This window comes from Myodes glareolus, chromosome 6, assembly GCF_982192425.1.
Source record: "Myodes glareolus chromosome 6, mMyoGla1.1, whole genome shotgun sequence".
Classification (NCBI taxonomy): Eukaryota; Metazoa; Chordata; class Mammalia; order Rodentia; family Cricetidae; genus Myodes; species Myodes glareolus.
This window is the reverse complement of record NC_142031.1, coordinates 85,598,463-85,615,285: the sequence shown is the minus strand read 5'-3', so window position 1 is coordinate 85,615,285 and position 16,823 is coordinate 85,598,463. Positions and strand designations below refer to the sequence as shown.

General features: G+C 42.2%; 1 protein-coding gene across 1 annotated transcript in view; it reads right to left on the bottom strand.

Moving 5' to 3' along the window:
• The window catches only part of Lrpprc (leucine rich pentatricopeptide repeat containing), a 79,066-nt gene extending 63,351 nt beyond the window's left edge, over positions 1-15,715 (bottom strand). Inside the window, exons 1-8 of the mRNA XM_048416329.3 lie at positions 15,539-15,715; positions 4,944-5,137; positions 3,633-3,755; positions 3,075-3,196; positions 2,912-2,970; positions 1,857-1,943; positions 1,356-1,482; positions 956-1,100 (exon numbers count right to left, since the gene is read on the bottom strand). Coding sequence (XP_048272286.3) covers positions 956-1,100; positions 1,356-1,482; positions 1,857-1,943; positions 2,912-2,970; positions 3,075-3,196; positions 3,633-3,755; positions 4,944-5,137; positions 15,539-15,687 — 1,006 coding nt within the window. The 5' untranslated portion in view covers positions 15,688-15,715. The remainder of the gene's footprint in view (positions 1-955; positions 1,101-1,355; positions 1,483-1,856; positions 1,944-2,911; positions 2,971-3,074; positions 3,197-3,632; positions 3,756-4,943; positions 5,138-15,538) is intronic.
• Between the last annotated feature and the right edge of the window lie 1,108 nt (positions 15,716-16,823).

Below are 16,823 nucleotides of genomic sequence, written 5' to 3'. Positions count from 1 at the left end.
CAAATTTTGTGACTTGAGTTCCATCCCCAGGAAAGATCTGCACCCTGAACACACCCTCTGAAAGAAGCATAACCAAACACACAAACAAAAATTTTTAAATTTTTAAAGAGAAAATTAAGAACTGCAAAAAACAAAAGGATAAATATTCATATATAAGAATAAAATACATCTTAATACCAACTCAATCCTGGAGCACTCAACTCACACATACGTAGCTTACTACACTGACCAAGCACTCTATGTTTGCTTCCATACTCCCATACCGTTAAGAAGTGCCCTTTGGTACTGCCGTTTTGGAAATCAGTATGGTCATCTCTCAGAAAATTAGGAAAAAATCTACCTCAAGACCCAGCAAAACCATTTTTGGTATATAGCCAAAGGATGCTCAATCAAACCACAAGGACAAGTGCTCAACTATGTTATTAGCAGCATTAATTATTTGTAATAGACAGAACCTGGAAACAACCTAAATGCCCCTCAATCAAAGAATAGATAAAGAAAATGTGGTACATTTACACAATGGAGAATTACTCAGTGGTAAAAAATACTGACATCTTGAAATTTGTAGGCAAACGGATGGATCTAGAAAAAACCATACTGAGTGAGGTAACCCAGACCCAGAAAGACAAATATAGAATGTACTCACTCATAAGTGGCTTTTAGACATAAAGCTAAGAAAAACCGGCCTACAATCCATAACCCCAGAAAACCTAAACAACAAAGAGGATCTAAATAGGAAGGAGAAAAAGATAAGATCTCCTCAGTAAATTGGGAGTGTGGAGATCACAGGAGAGGGTAAAAGGGGAGAGGGTACGAAGGAAGGGGAGCAGAGAAAAAATGTATAGCACAATAAAAACAATAAAAAAATTGATAAACAAGAAGTCCCCTTTGTATCATATAAGCAATAGTAATCCAGGTATTCACAAAAGTCACAGAGATAAAATCCTTTAAGTACCTGGAAGATATCTTCTTTCATAGGTAATCTTTTCTAGAATTTCTGAGACATACTGAGGATATCCAGCTTTAGCAAAGGTAACAATAATCTGGAATAAATCACGATCCATGAGATAATGATCCGACTTCTCCACTTTCTCCAGAATCTAAAGATGGGTGTAGTAATTGAAATGAGAAATTAGAAGTATTAGAGCTAAATAAAATAACAAGATTCAATATACTAATCCACAGTGACCATCACAAAGCAACATTAAAGTATCCAACTAATAATTTCCTTTGAATATTACTTTTTACAAAACATTTTTAAAATGGACATGAGCTATGTTTTTTTTTTTTTTGCTTCACATAAACTGTAACACACATTCACACAGCAATATTGACTTACACAGCATGAACCATACCTGCTTAACATGGTCAATGTCACCCTTCTCAGCATATGCGTTCAACAGAGCCAGATACGTGTCTGGCCCTGGTTCAATGCCAGCTTCTTTCATCACTGTGAGAATATTTTCTGCGTTCTCCATATCTCTATAAATTATTTCGAAGAAAACATAAGATCGCTGAATATAATTACTCTAAAACATATTATATAAGTATATTAAAATTACTAATTTTAAATACTATTTGGAATTCTACCCAAAAGAACTACTCATTAAACTGGCTATATATTTCTGAAATAGGACCCATAAGCACCTGACATATTTATAGCTAACTTCACCCCCATATGTAATAACTGCATAAAAATACGGTACAAATTTCAGAGAAAGTAATAAAAATACCAGTGTGCTCCACTGCATACCAGATTTGTTTGGAGGAATAAATAAACATGCTCTATGACTCCTCTCTAATAATTTTCTAGGACCAAAACCTTGCTGAGAAAGCAAGCCCAGGTGGAGAATTACCCAGCTCTCGCATGGCCTGTAACCAGAGCACTGAACACCGCCTCTGTGACTGCTAGGTCCTTCGTTTTCATAAATCCAAGAATCTTGCTGCAATAAAAGAGAGGTGACATTTATCAGTGACACTTGCTAATGCGTCCATGAATTAGGCCTTAAGTTATTTGTGTTTAGTATAATAACACGTCCTTGTTAAAAAAAAAAAACCAACAAAGTGAAGCATAATCCCCTTCTCGTGAAATTATATTCCTTGAAGTATCAATAATTTTGAATACTCTTGCTAAAACGACTAAGTAAGCTAGGACTGTGGCTCAGGGGTAAAGTGCTTGCCTAGCATATGGGACAGGCCCTACGTCAATTCCTAGCATGGGAGCAGGAGGAAAATATGAATAATTTGAGGGAAAAAAAATTCAATGCACTGAGTTAAAATGGACTGTATATCAACCCACTACTTATTGCCTAAGCTTTAGTTAAAAAGCAGCAATAATTTTTTATAGGCAGAGAAATATTGCAGTTGATTTTACCTGAATCAGTGGACAAAGAAAATATCCCTACTTTTATAAAGAAACAGTTAAAATGGGTAAGGATAGCTCCCTTAGAAAAAAGTTTTTTAAAAGTAAATCTAGCTTTGCATCTCAACACCTCTGTTCTAATTCAGATAGCAACTTTTACTTCTTTCCTTTCACACAACAATTGCATTTTATTTAAATCACACTACTAAATTTGCTATATAAAATACTTCTGAAATAATTCCCTTTATAAAGAATAAATTTTCAAAAAAGTAGATACATTTTATGGTTATACAATTTGCAAATCTACTTGTAGAAAACTACATTTAATGATGATGAGATAGCTTGTTGGGTAAAGGTTATGGTCAAGCCTAACAATTGGACTTTAACCCCTAGAACTGCACCCAGAATCAACATGATGGACAGAGCTAACTCCTGCAGGTTGTTCTCTTGATTTACACACTCATGTCCACATACATGTCCACAGAAACACAAAATAAATAAAAATAAAATGAAATTAAACAATAACTCACATTTATAAAAAATACATACCTGGCACCTTCAATATCTCCAACATCACAATAGGCAGCAATCAGCCTCTGGTATGTTACCTGCCAATGAAATGGGCAGCTTAACACTTTCATACATAAACATTTTTCTAGAAAATAGCAGAATTGCATATGGCTGCTCAGCATCCACAGCAGCAGCTACCTACTCGATTTGGGTGAATGTTTGCTCTCTCCATCTTGGCCAGGAAATCAGTAGGTGAGAATTTATATTCATTTTGGAGATACACTTTAAGTAAAGCATTGTAATGACTGACATCATACACAACACCTACAAATGAAATTTAAATCAGATCAGCATCTTAAATTTTATGTCTATTTCACCAGTATGTGAAGACTCATGATACGCTATCAGAATTTTCATAATTTGTTGACCCTATCGTTACAGTAGAGTCAGTCCTCTTTTATATGTGAGCACGTATCCCTAAATTCTAACAATACTATAATACTCTAAGTTGAGTTACAATTGATAGCCCAAATGTCTATTTTTTTACTTATTAAAATTCTAATTCATGATATGAAAACTAGTTTATTCTTAATGTCCCTAGATGTCACTATAACTCACCATATAAACATACTGCCAAATAGTATTGAATCAAGAAGCCCTATGATAAAATAAGATTATAACTTACATGAAGAACATATTCAGTCGAAGAGAAAAAAAATACCTATGCCTTTACGCATGTCAAGGACTAAAGCAATCATACCTAATTTCTGAAGCTTGTCCCATATCTTATGAGCAAATTCTGTCCTTTCTGCGAGACTCAGCTCAGGCAGGAGTGAGCCACAGCTGCGCAGCAGGAGCAGGGCTTGGTTCCCACCTGGGCCACCTGCAGAGAAACAGTTCATGGGTGCAGTAACAGGACCAGTAACACGGAGGAGGTAAACAGCAAAGCTTCATCTCAAGTTTATGAATTATTTGACCATCTTCAGGCTTTTCAAAGAGAACAAGAAAAATATCCATTAAATGATCCACAAGCCCCACTTCTCAGTTCACCAAAGACAAGAGGGCACCCAAAGACCAGTACTCCATAACACTACAGTCAGAACTGTAATCTTTAGCAGCAGACTGCTTTAAGAAATCTAAGACTACAAAATCTACATACTCTCTAAGACTAATGGATTCAAGAAGAATCTAATTCCTAGGCAGTGCTTGCTACAGTTCAAAGGCTATGCCTCCCAGCACCTTATGGGAAGGATGCAAAGCAGATAAAGAACCTGTTTCACCACATTTAAGTTTTATCTCCATGTCCCTAAAACTGGACTTTAAGATAACACAAAAATAAACACGCATTGTCTAACTCCATCTATAAGTACATCCAGAGCAAGGAACTAAAGGGGCAGAAAATACACTTACTTATGGGTATATGGGACTGGAAGGGCTAGGAAGGGCTGGGAAGATGACAAGTTCCAAAATTAATTGTGATAATGGCTGAAGAACTCTGAGTAAATCAGAAAGTTAGTCTTTCAATGAACATGACCGTCTGTCATGGAAACTCTTTGTTACACCCCATCATTAGAAGCTCTGTTCCCTAATGAAATGATGCCCACAAACAGACTCCAGGAGACTCTTCCTAAAACACACACAAAATTGCACAGTAGTACGTTTGCTTTTGTGTTTGTCAGGAGACGGGGGAAGAGCCGGGAGTGAAGGACCTGCAGCTCCCGCAGGACTGGACAAGACCTAAGCGATCTGCCTGCTCAGAGGCTGACTGGAAGAAAGAGAAATGGCAACCAGTCTTCACTGTGGTCACTGCAGGAAAACCTGGTGCCTTCTACCACAGTTCACCATGGAAACTGTACAACTCCAGACACCAGGGGAAGCAAATGGCTATTTTCACTTGCTGACTCTGAAATGAACTCTAACTGAAATATTTCATGTTATGGCAAACTCTGCCCGGATGATCTGGAAGGACAGCAGGATCTTAGTCACACTTAGTATCAAATGATGCTCTCCACAATGAGCTTCCAGACACCCAGGAAAATCTTCAACTACCTATAGAGAAACTCTGAAATACCTGAGCGACACGTGCTCTCAAAGACTTTCTGCAGCAGTCCCTTGGTAATGCGGCCCGTTCTTCGGACAGAATTATCCAGTCTCATTAGAGCCCAATCAAACTGACTGTTATTTCTTCTCACAGGAGCGGGCTCCTCTTGAAGATCCCTCTTTTCAGCAACAATTGCATATAATCTGGCTTGGCTCGGTAGCTCTCTGTAAAATTGAACACAATTAGTAACAAACTAAGTAAATTGCTATCTAGTCAGAGCATTGCTTGTGTTTATACCAAGTTCTGACAGTCACTAAATACCTAATATTGCGATCGAATAGCAAAAGTACTCAGAGAACTATGAACTGACAACAAATAAAAGTTCTGACTTTTGTTTTACACACATACGTGCACACAAGCACACACACAATAAAACTCTAGCTGATGCTGGGTGCATTGATAACCTTACATGAAATCACTTCAAACTAAGAAGCTAAAATTATACTTCCTTAGTGAAGGACTATACAGCAGCTCATGCAACAAGCTCTTCTCACTTGTATAAATGAGACAAAAGGCCAGCGTGCACTCCAAATTCTAAAACTACCTTTACGGCTTTTGTTCTGGCATGAGCTTATATGAACTTAAATTTTAAATCAGTTGTTAAACCAGACAACGAAGTTTCTTCCAAGCTAAAACTCTATACTTCCTTTACAGGACCGCTCAAGCCCACGTTAGTTCCCGTCTGTCTATGAAGACTGAAGCATCTCAATTCCACAGCTTCGCATTTCAACACGCGGTCTATACACTTCCCTAACTCTCCAAAGTAGGAACTGTCTATACTTCTGGGCTTGAGACAATTTTAAAGTTGTCAGATAAGAAATTAGTTAAGATGAGAATGATACATGTTTCTACAGAATAAACAATCTTTTTCTCTACGTTTTTTGAGACAGGGTCAGGCTGGCCAGGAACTTCCTGAGAACCAACAATGACTTTGAACTTCTGATTCTCTTGCTTTCAATTCTGCTGTCACGCCAGGCCTATGCTGTGGGTTATGCAGTACAGGGATGGGACCCACACTAATAAGCATCCTATGACCTAAGCTAACTGACATCCCCAGAACAAACAACTCTTTTAATCAATATTTTATTAACACAGTCTAATATACAACTAAACTTTTAAACTGTGCAACGGTATTTCATGCTATAGGAATAAATACTGTCTTGATTTACAAATATCAGACCCCAAAAAATAAACTTACATGTAAAGAACACTGTTATAAATCCTTAATTTTGAAAGACTTTCTCAAGTACCCTACTTTTAACATACTCAATTCTTGGGAATCTACTACGAGTACCTTAATTTTAGTTGCCACTAAATTATGCTAAGCATTATGTCTAAAAACATTAATTCAGAAAATGCCTTCAAGTTGATAACCACATTTTCTGGCATGCAGACATTTTTACCAGTCAGTGGTGAGTTTGGAAATAAAACTGTAGGAGCTAAGCGCATAACTGAGTGGTGGAGCATGCACTTAGCATGCAAAAGGCCCTGGGTCTGATCTCAGTCCCCCAAAGCCACTGTTCTCCTATGCTCATAGCTGACTGTGTATGTGAGGCGGGATCAAAAGCTCTGTCACAGAGTAAGGCAAACCAGAGTCTGTAACCGATGCTGGAGTAGAAATCATACCACGGGAAGAGGAGACAATCATAACCACCTGGCCATCATATATAAAGAAATGAATCAGAAACTATGGTGGGGGATTGGAATACTAACAAATAGGACATTGTCCTCCGTGTGCTTGCAGGTGCGCACATGTGGAGACAGCTACTTGCTAAGTGAGCAGAATTACTTAAATGATATCCACAAACCAGAGAAGAAGCATGTTTCTACTTATTTGTCAAAGGTCTCAATGGTTATTTCTTTGTTACTATAATAATAATCAAACACTATGCCCTTGCTAGTGTGAGGTAAAGAGAGCAGCAGTGTTTAAATAACTCAGAACGTGTAACAATTCATATTAATGCAGAACTTTTTGAACAGTGGAAGTGAACTTGCTAACTTCTACACAACTTGAATCTAATGACTACTAAAAAGTACATACATACTTTTTTAATGGAGTTTTAAATGCTACTGTACATTAATAATAGAGTCCAGAATTAATTTTTTCCATTCATTTCCTTTCTCAAGGCTGGTGACTAAATCAGGGCCTCCTACATGCAAAGCAAACTCTACTCTGACATAACTCCAGCCAGAATTGACTTAAGTCAGCTATGACATATCTACATGGAATAGGAGCTTCAGATCACAAGCAATGGGCATGTTGTGACAGAAAGGAGAGGGACACGCCCATGGTTGGTCCAGCTGGGTCCACACAAGTTAGGAGCCCACCAAAAAAGGCTTGCACAAGCTGGAGCATCCTGCCCCCAAATTCTAATGTCCCAATAATATAACCACAGAAGGAAACTTTACCCATCACTAATAATAGCTTCTTCACATTTTAAGTCACACACTTCACTTTACCCTGACACTCTGTTATACCCCACTCATATTCCAGTTACCCATGGGATTTCTCTGGTAAAATCTGGCATTTTAAAATTTTTGTTGTTGCTGAAGACAGGGTTTCTCTGTGTAACACCCCTAGCTGTCCTGGAACTTGCTCTGTAGATCAGGCTGGCCTTGAACTCACAAGTGCTGGAATTAAAGTGCTGGAATTAAAGGCATGCATCACCACCACCATCGACCCTGTCTTTTTGTTTTTCAACAATAATAGTATGGCAAAGTGTCAACATTTTTGGGACCGGATGATAAACTTGAACCACTCAATCACGTATAAGCCTGCGCCATTTTTTTAAACAAGTTTTTTAAACATACAGAAAAGTGCAGCTCATGCACCAAGCCAACCACCAAGCCACATAGGTGTCCCGCATTTGCTAGAATGACAAACTAACCAGTACTGTAACTGGAACCTCTCTGTCCTGGTCAATTTTATGTCAACTTGACACAAGCGAGAGTCATCAGAGGAGAGAGCTTCAACCAAGAAAATGCCTCCAGAAGATCCAGCTATAGGCAAGACTATGGTGCAGTTTCTTAACTAGTGACTGAAGTTAGCGGGCTCAGTCCATTGTGGGTGGTGCTACTCTTAGGCAGGTGGTCCTAGGTTGTAAGAAAGCAGGCTGAGCAAGCCATGGGGAGCAAGCCAGAAAGCAGCACTCCTCCATGGTCTCTGCATCAGCTCCTGCCTCCAGAATTCTGCCCTGCTTGAATTCCTGTCCTGACTTCCTTCAATGGTGGACTACCATGTGGAAATGTAAGCCCAATAAACCCCTTCTTCCCTGACTTGCTGCGGTCATGGTTTCACTGTGGCACTAGAAACCCTGACTAAGACACTCTAGCTGACACTGGCAGTTATACTCACTCTGTGTATAGATGCCCACTCAGACAAATAACAGTATGCAGCCACTGTTCCTTACAGGACCTTACAGAATGATGTCACTGTGCCCTATGTCCTGCCCATCAGTGCTCTGGGTTTCCTAATCACTCTACACTCCTCTAGCGGGTCTTTCCCAGGCTGTCACACACTGCACAGAAACACGCGGCCATTTCAGAACAGCTTCTTTCATCTTGCAATAAACATCTCAAGTTCTTCCACGTCTTTTCACAGTACGGCAGTTCATTTCTTTCTATTTTTATGGATGTATAATATTTTACAGTATGTGCAAATTTACTTTAATTCAGCTACTGAAGGCTACCTTGGGTTTTGCCAACGTGTGCAATTACTGTGAGAACATAAGTGCTGATCTCATCTGGGTAAATACCTGGTGTGAAGTCTACTTTCAACTGTCTGAGTGGCTTTGAAACTAGCTTTCCAAACAGCTATGCAATGTGTGTTCCTACGGCAGCAAATGAGAGCTGTTTTTCTCTATCACTGCGAGCATTCGGTTTTCAGTGTTTTGGTTTAAGTAGTCATTCTTCCACGTGAGGTAGCTCATCAGTGTTTTCATTTACAATTTGTTAATGACCTATGAATTTTTAGGTGTTTTGCAAACTTTCATGAAGTCTCTGCCTTCTCTAGTAAGGCATCTGCTTAGAATTTCTGCCCAATTATATATAACCTGGGTCATATACTCTCTAACTATAGACTTTTAAAATAATTGTCATGGTTTTGTTTCAATTAAATTCTTTACTCCGCATTCAAACTCTTCTCTGGTTTATTACTTGGTTTAAGGTAACTTTGGAGCTTTCAGGGTTAAAGACAAGGATAGGAATAAGGACAAAAGGTGTTGTTTTAATTTTTGTTTTGGTTTTTGGTTTTTTTGAGACAGGGTTTCTCTGTGGAACAGTCCTGGTTGTCCTGGAACTCGCTTTTGTAGACGAGGCTGTCCTCAAACTCACAGAGATTCTCCTGTCTCTGCCTCCTGAATGCTGGGATTAAAGGTATGTGTCACCACTGCCAGGCCAAAAGGTATATTATTAATAACTTTTTAATACATACTAAGTGGTAGTAAATTACTATGATAGCCCCCAACTTACACATGAGAAAACTAACAAGTATTTCCCAAATCACAGAAAAAGCTAGTTAAAGATGTGACAAGAGAAGCAATATTTGATTTGGGCAGTACCATCCAATACAAGCACCATTTGGGACAAGGGCATCCATCAGAGACATCACCCAATCGCAAAGCAGGACACAGACACACTGCAAAGTGGTCAAAGTTAACCCTAGAGAAGAACAACTAGATAATGGAGAGCCTCCAAATCTGTGAAAAACAATGGGTTTTTTTTTTCCTGTTTCTTATAAATTACTCAGTCTCAAACACTCTTAGAGTAGCCCAAGAAGTCTCTATGCTTAAACCTTAGGAGGACAGGGTAAGAGAGATGGCTGAGTGATTAAGTGCACAGACTGCTCTTCCAAGGACTCAGGTTCTATTCCCAGAACCCATGTGGCAGCTCACAAACAGCTGCAACTCTAGTTCCAGGGGTTCTGTTCTGACATCCCCCCTTCTAGCCTCTATGGGCACCAGGCACACATGTGATATACAGATAAACATGTGGGAAAACACTCACATAAACAAAGCTAAACAAATATTTTTAAACTTAGGATAACAGCGTTATAATACAAGAGTATTAACTGAGACCATGTAGTTAGTCTACAACACACTTCTAGTCAAGATGGGTTTGAGACTGCATTTAGGCAAAGATTTTCCATTTCAGTATGTTTACTTGTTGAAAATTAAAAAAAAACTATCAAATTTAGCTCTTTTCTTATTAACAGTTTTGCTTAAGACAAAATAAAGTTATAAAAGTGTTAGTTTAAGGGCTAGAGAGATAGCTCAGTGGTTAAGAGCACTGGCTGCTCTTCTAGACCCGAGTTCAATCCTCAGCACCCACATAGTTCCAGGGGATGCCTTCTTCTGGCTTCCATGGGCACTACAAGAACATGGTGAACACATGTAGGCAAAACACCCATACACATAAAATAAAAACAGCTTTTTAAATGTCAGTTTAAACCTAAGCCTAATAAAAAGAAAAATATTACAAATATTTAAATAGTAAGTACTCAGAAGGGGCCCAATAACAAGCAAAAGTCTGAAGGCAGAACACAATGCTCCACATCTGGGCAATGCTCACGGGCCTGGCAAGTAAGCTTAGCAAACATAACCAACCACAGCATCTCCTAAAGCATCGCCTCTCTTCAGTGCCTCAGAAGAAATTCAAACACAGCTTTCAAAGACCTGTTCAAACCTAAGCTGCCTGCGACAACTTCGTGATTCAGAGAGACTCATCAGCTTTCCTAAGCCTTAGATTTCTCACTGGAATAAAAACATCTGGAGACATAGCTCAGTGATAAGCCCCAGCCCAACCCCAAGAACCCCCCTCACAGTCTAAATACATTTATTTTGTTAAGATCCAACACATTCAAAATCCTCCTCTGGGTCGAGGCCCCGCCACAGTCAATCATGGAGTCAGTATGGCAATCAAATCGTAGTAACAGATTTCAAACCCACACAAGATCAAAGTGTGGGCTCCAAGTCCATAGACTTCTTTAGCCTTCGAGCCCTGGATACATAGCACATATCCTCTGGAAAGATGAGCTCCCTCTTTGACCTGGGAGGTGCTCAATGGCTAAGGCACTTGCCTCAAATTCTGACTTGAGTCTATCCCCGGATTCGCATGCTGGAAGGAGAACTGGCTCTGCAAAGTTGTCCTCTGAAGTTATATGTGCACTGTGGTGTGTGCACCTGCACACATTAAGAAACACACAGACACACATGTTGGTCTTGATAGTCTCATTCCTATCATTAGTCAAGATGGTCTCATACTATCCCTCTCTCAGTGCCTGTGATGTCTTGTCGGTCCATCTCCTTCCCAATAACAAATGTGACTGCCCTTCTCTGTGCAATACCAATCCATATAACATCAATAAATTATCATCTTACGAGCACGCAACGTCACTAGATAGAACTACTATCTACTCACGAGCTTATATAAAGAGAGCAGGGGTTGAGTCTTGGGTTTCACAGACCCAAAGGGTTCAAACTCTAAGAGCATTCCAAAATGTCAGGTAAAAAGGGAAAGTTTACTTTTCTTCCAATGACAACTCTCATTGACATGTAATCTTCACCTTTAGGCCACAATCATCAATCTAGATCCACTTTCGCATAGACTTTGCTTGGAGTTCATCTTTCCTCCAAAACATTGGGGGATTACTCTAAGATCTCAAGAGAAACATAGGCAGCTTCAGGGGGGGGAAAAAAAAACAGGAGAAAGGAAAGCCCCCTCATCCTCCTCATGCAGAAGGTAAGGGCCAGAAGAATTTCCTTCCAAAAAGGAGGAAAATGCTAGAAGGAAAACTGAAGACAAAGACACAAAAATACAGGGTGCACACTTCTGGGTGCAGATAAAACAACACTAATAATTCTCACTCAGTAATGCCTATTAATCCAAGTCAGACACAGCAGAGCTGGAAAGCAAGGCAAGGGTGAACAGGCAGAACCACTCTAGAGCACAGAGGTGGACTAAGCACCCCTAATCTTTGTCTCACATTATCCCTCTCTCAGTGTCTGTGATGTCTTGATTTATTCAACAAATGTCTGACATCCACTGCACAAGCAAAGTAGGCATCAAGGGAAGCAAAACACTAAGATGAAGACCTTGCCTTGGAACTAACAAGAGAGCTGCAGTGTCACAAGCAACAGTATCCAGGGGTTACACATGTTAACAGGGCTAACAGCATGCTGCCCACACAGAGCTGAAAGAGGACATCAGAGGAACGCATGGAAGCAGCAGCTGAGAAGGCCTATCAGACGACATGGACTCCGCGGTATGAGGAGAATGAGCATCACATTCGAAGGCGGAAGATAAGCCGTTGGCCCAGTGGGCCCTCCTGACTCAGTCCCACAGCCCCTCTATTATCTAGAGGCTTGGTAAGCCATTTGGTCTCAGTCCTGAACAGCAGCTCTTCATAATCAGACTATGCATTTCCACAAGATTCCTAGGGAAACAGCCCTTATGGTAGCTTTACAGCTTGCCATGGGAAGACAGAAGAGCTGAGGCATCTCGTTCCCAAAACACCCATGAAAGCACCAGATAGGACTTACCCTGGAAACAGCTGGAGTCAGAGTGCTCAACTGTGAACCTGAATGACGCAATCGAGTCTTATCAGAAACTCTCTAAGAAGGACGATGGGGGCAGGAGATGGGTATCCATTCCAAATGAAACAGAACTCCGGATTTTATTGCTTGTTGATGAAAAGGGGGGGGGGGGGGAAGAAGCAAAGTTAGCAGAACAGTGATACTCGTAGCACAGATTTCGGAGAAAAGCTGAGTCCCCTTCAAGATGGGTTGGGTTTGAAGCACCTGTAGCTTAGCCAGAGGGAGCTTCCCAACTGACAGTCCACGTCCAGGAGAAACAATGCAACTCAGTGCTTAGAGTCAAGTAGTGACCAAGACACTGAGAACAGAAGGGTCATCTACAAGGATGACACCATGTAAGCTGCCAGCAGAAAAGCCTCCAAGTGTGTGAGCATCTAATACACGACAGCAAAGTCTCCGAGTGTGTGAGTATCTAATACACGACAGTAAAGCCTCCAAGTGTGCGAGCATCTAACACATGAACATGGGGACAAGTACCAAGGAGGCAGGTACAAAAAAGTCCTGAGACACAAGAAACTGACAGTGCCATCCTAGTCAGGAAAGGGGCACTATGGAAAGAGAAGCAGGATGTTAGAGATTCAGGCCCAGAACACAGACTTGATAATCATGACGTCTTCTGTAAAAAGAAAGTAAAACCAATATACAGCCACATAGCCATAAACAACTGGAAAATATACTAACGGTGTACCAATGGTTCTCTTTGGGTGATAATTAGAAGATGTTTGGTGTTTTCCCTCTGTAATTTAGTTATTCATCAAGGAACATGAGTTTTACAGCTTAAAAAAAATGAAAGGGGCTGGAGAGGCAGCTCAGCAGTTAAGAACGCTTCTTGTTCTTTCAAAGGACCCAAGTTCAGTTCCCAGCACCCATGCCAGACAGCTCACAACTGCCTGGAACTAAAACTCCAGGGGATCAAAAGGCACCAACACAAACAAAACAAAACAAAACAAAACAAAACAGAAAGATGTTGTAAGATAAGAGCCTGTAGGGGAAAGTGTTCAAAGTCCAGGGAAAGAAAACAAACACCACTTTGCTGCCTGCTGAGAGCTGAGCACACAGCTTTGTGAACAAGACCAAGTACTGTGTTCCACAGCCTACTTTTCTACCACGGAAACAGATAACAAGAAATAAGAACACGTGGAAGACTCAGATGCAGTAATGTCAACTGTTTACGTTCTTCTTGTATTTATCTTTTGTGTGTGTGTACAGGCAGAGGACAGGACAAGTTGCAGGAGCCTTTCTCTCCTTCCACGTAGGTCCTGGGGATCAAATGGGGGTCATCAGACTTGCAGGGGACGTGCCTTCCCTAGAGGAGCCACATCAAGTTTAGACACCGGAGTCCTGAATGACAAAAGATGGGCTTTACAAAGACACCTGGCACCTCTCCCTTACAGACAGGATTCAGAAGAGGGTCTAAGGTTAGCAGCGAAGAACGGAACCCAGATGTGCTGAACATCTAGACCAAGAGCCTGTCACTAAAATGTGTTCAGTATTTCCCAAACACTACAGAGAAGTCAACAACAGCACTGCAGCCCTGGCCTCTGGCCTCATGTTAAGGACTAGAGCAGTGGTCCTCAACCTTCCTAGTGCTGTGACCCTTTAATATAGTTCCTCGTGTTGGGGTGACCCCCATCCATGAAATTATTTCATGGCTACTTCATAACTGTAATTTTGCTGATGAATCAGACTGTAAATATCTATATGCAGGATATCTGATATATGCAACCCTCCAAAGGGGTCTCAGCGCACAGGCTGAGGACCACTGGACTAAAGAAATGTACAAGGGAGTGGCTGCTCTGCAGAAAGAAATGAGAGCTAGGAGACGAAGGATGAAGAGATGTGGCGAAAGCAAAGGCAATGACTTCTGAAGGTTCATTGTTCAGGCCTAACAGAAACACACAGGTAAAGGCCCAAATTCCAAGCCGCAGCACTCGGAAGGCGTACACTTAAACTGTTGAGAACCCATAAGCATTTTCTTCACCTAATCATCCGCAGTGCCAGGCTGGCCCATGAAGACAGTTACTTCCATTTCGGCAGCAAAGCAGTTACCGCATAGCAAGCCCTGTATCTCACAGAGTACTCCCCGCCTTGGCGCTGTGTACACCTGTGTACCTGAAGAAACTAAGGCCTTGGATGTTGAGTGATTTGTCCAATGGCATAGGGCAAATGAACTGAAGCTCCCCACTCCAGTTCCCAGATCTTGCTATACCCCAAAGCTCTTTTGTAGGTCATTCAATTGTCAATTTCTCTCTGGTGCTAAAACCTAAGTACCCATCTTCCTTTTTCTGGTGATCAGAACACTAATCAAATGAACACTCTTATCTCCCTATAACCTCAATCCACGAATATGTACTCACACAAATACTTGACACTACCTGGGTGTTTAACTAGACAGATCCCAGCAATGTCTTGCATGTGTTCATTATCCTGTTCTGTTGAGACAATGTCCAACCCATGACATCGGCCTAAATACTGAATGAATATTTCATTCAACAAAACTCAGGCAAAAACCCGAACTGGTCATTATCAAATGTCATGCTCTAAACTATCCCTGGGTTACTCAAAACTTCAAACCCCACCCCCCCGGGAGGAGGGGGGAGAGAAAACCCGAAGCCTCCTAAGACTACACACTAGCAAGTTACTGATCAACAGCGTGGGACAGCACCCAGGAAGGGTACTCCTAAGGAAGGGCACAGCACCTGTTCCCACCGTAGCACGCCCCCCAAATCCCTCAGCTTCCCGGGCGGTCTCCAGCCCAAGAGCAGGTGGCGACCTCAAGCAGCAAACCGGAAACCAGCCATGCCCTCAACCATGACCTTCTCAAGACGCTCAACCTTGTCACCCCCAAATCACGGGCAAAGCATTGACCAAAGCATGGGAGACTCATGCCTGAGCTGCCGGGAGCCCGGAGCCGGAGAACACGAGCCCAGCCGTCTGTCCATCCGCCGGCAGAAGGAAGGGTCCGGTACTCACCCCGCAGGCGGCCTGCTCCCAGCCGCCGCTACCCGGGTGACGGAGAACAGCCGGCCCGGGCAGCCCGCAAAGAGGCGCAGGGACAGCGGGAGGCGCGGAGCCGCTGTAGCCCCGAGCAGCCAACGAGCAGGTCTCAAGAGGGCCGCCATGGCTCAGCGTGCCCAAGCCGGGGTGCACGCTCCTGCAGAGGACCTGGAGGAACACGTGACGACGGGGTCGCCCCCGAGTGGGACGGACCAACGGCCAAGCGCAGGGGAGGGTGGAGCTTCGCCCAAGGCGCACACGAGGAGAGAGCCGAGATACCCTGGACACCCGGATCTCTTCTTTGCTTTACAACAATAATTTTTGTTCTCTGTCCTCAACGTTCCTGTTTCCCTCTCTCTCGCTCCCGCTCTCGGAGAGCTCAACCACATCACCCCCACCAGACTTTGCAGTTGGTAGAGCCCCTAGAGGTCGACTCCGCCCATGCTCGCGCAAGGGCTTGTGGGGGGCCGACTAGGCGCAACACCGAGGGTGCCGGGAAGGGCCGACTGTGTGGATCCCGGAGTGCAGACTACGTTTCTTCCCTGCGCCAAGGTTGCTGATCTAGTTGCTTAGTGACGTAGTTCCTGCTGTAGCACTCAGAAACGGGGTTAGAGGAAAACTTGATGAAGGAAACTGAGACTGGGCTGTGGGCCCTCTAATTAAATATATACGATTTGTATTGTTGGGATTGAGGATGTGGTGGATGGAATAAACAGACCTCATCCTAAATGCATAGGCAGTGCCTCGCTTTATAAAATAAATGGATGCTTTAAAAAAACCGATTAAGTCAATTTATTAAAATAGTTGACTTAGGCATCTACAATAGGGACAAAGACTCTGCCCCTAAGAAGCCCTGTATAAACCTTGCACCTGTTCAGTTTGCTGCTTCTTTTTTTACCCTGATAGAGGCCGCCACTCTCCTGGATTCTTCCCTCCCAATAAAACTCTTGAATGAGGTTTGGGTGAGACCCTTTTTCCCCAAAATGGAGCGGAGGGAAGAAGTAGCAACTTTTCGGCTGAGTCACAGCAGAACAGAACAGAGCTGAACAGGGTTCTAACACTTTGACTGGGGACACCTCCCCTAGCTAACCAGAGTTGCTACACTCTGCTTAGGGACCTAGCCAAATTGTAACAACTTCACCTGCTCAAGCAGAGCTGTTTGTTACATTGGGGAAACCTCTCCCTAGAGCAGGGCTGTAACCTGCTGTGCTTTTTGTGACCTCTGCTATTCCTTGGCTCCCGACTGCCAGGATCCCTTTCT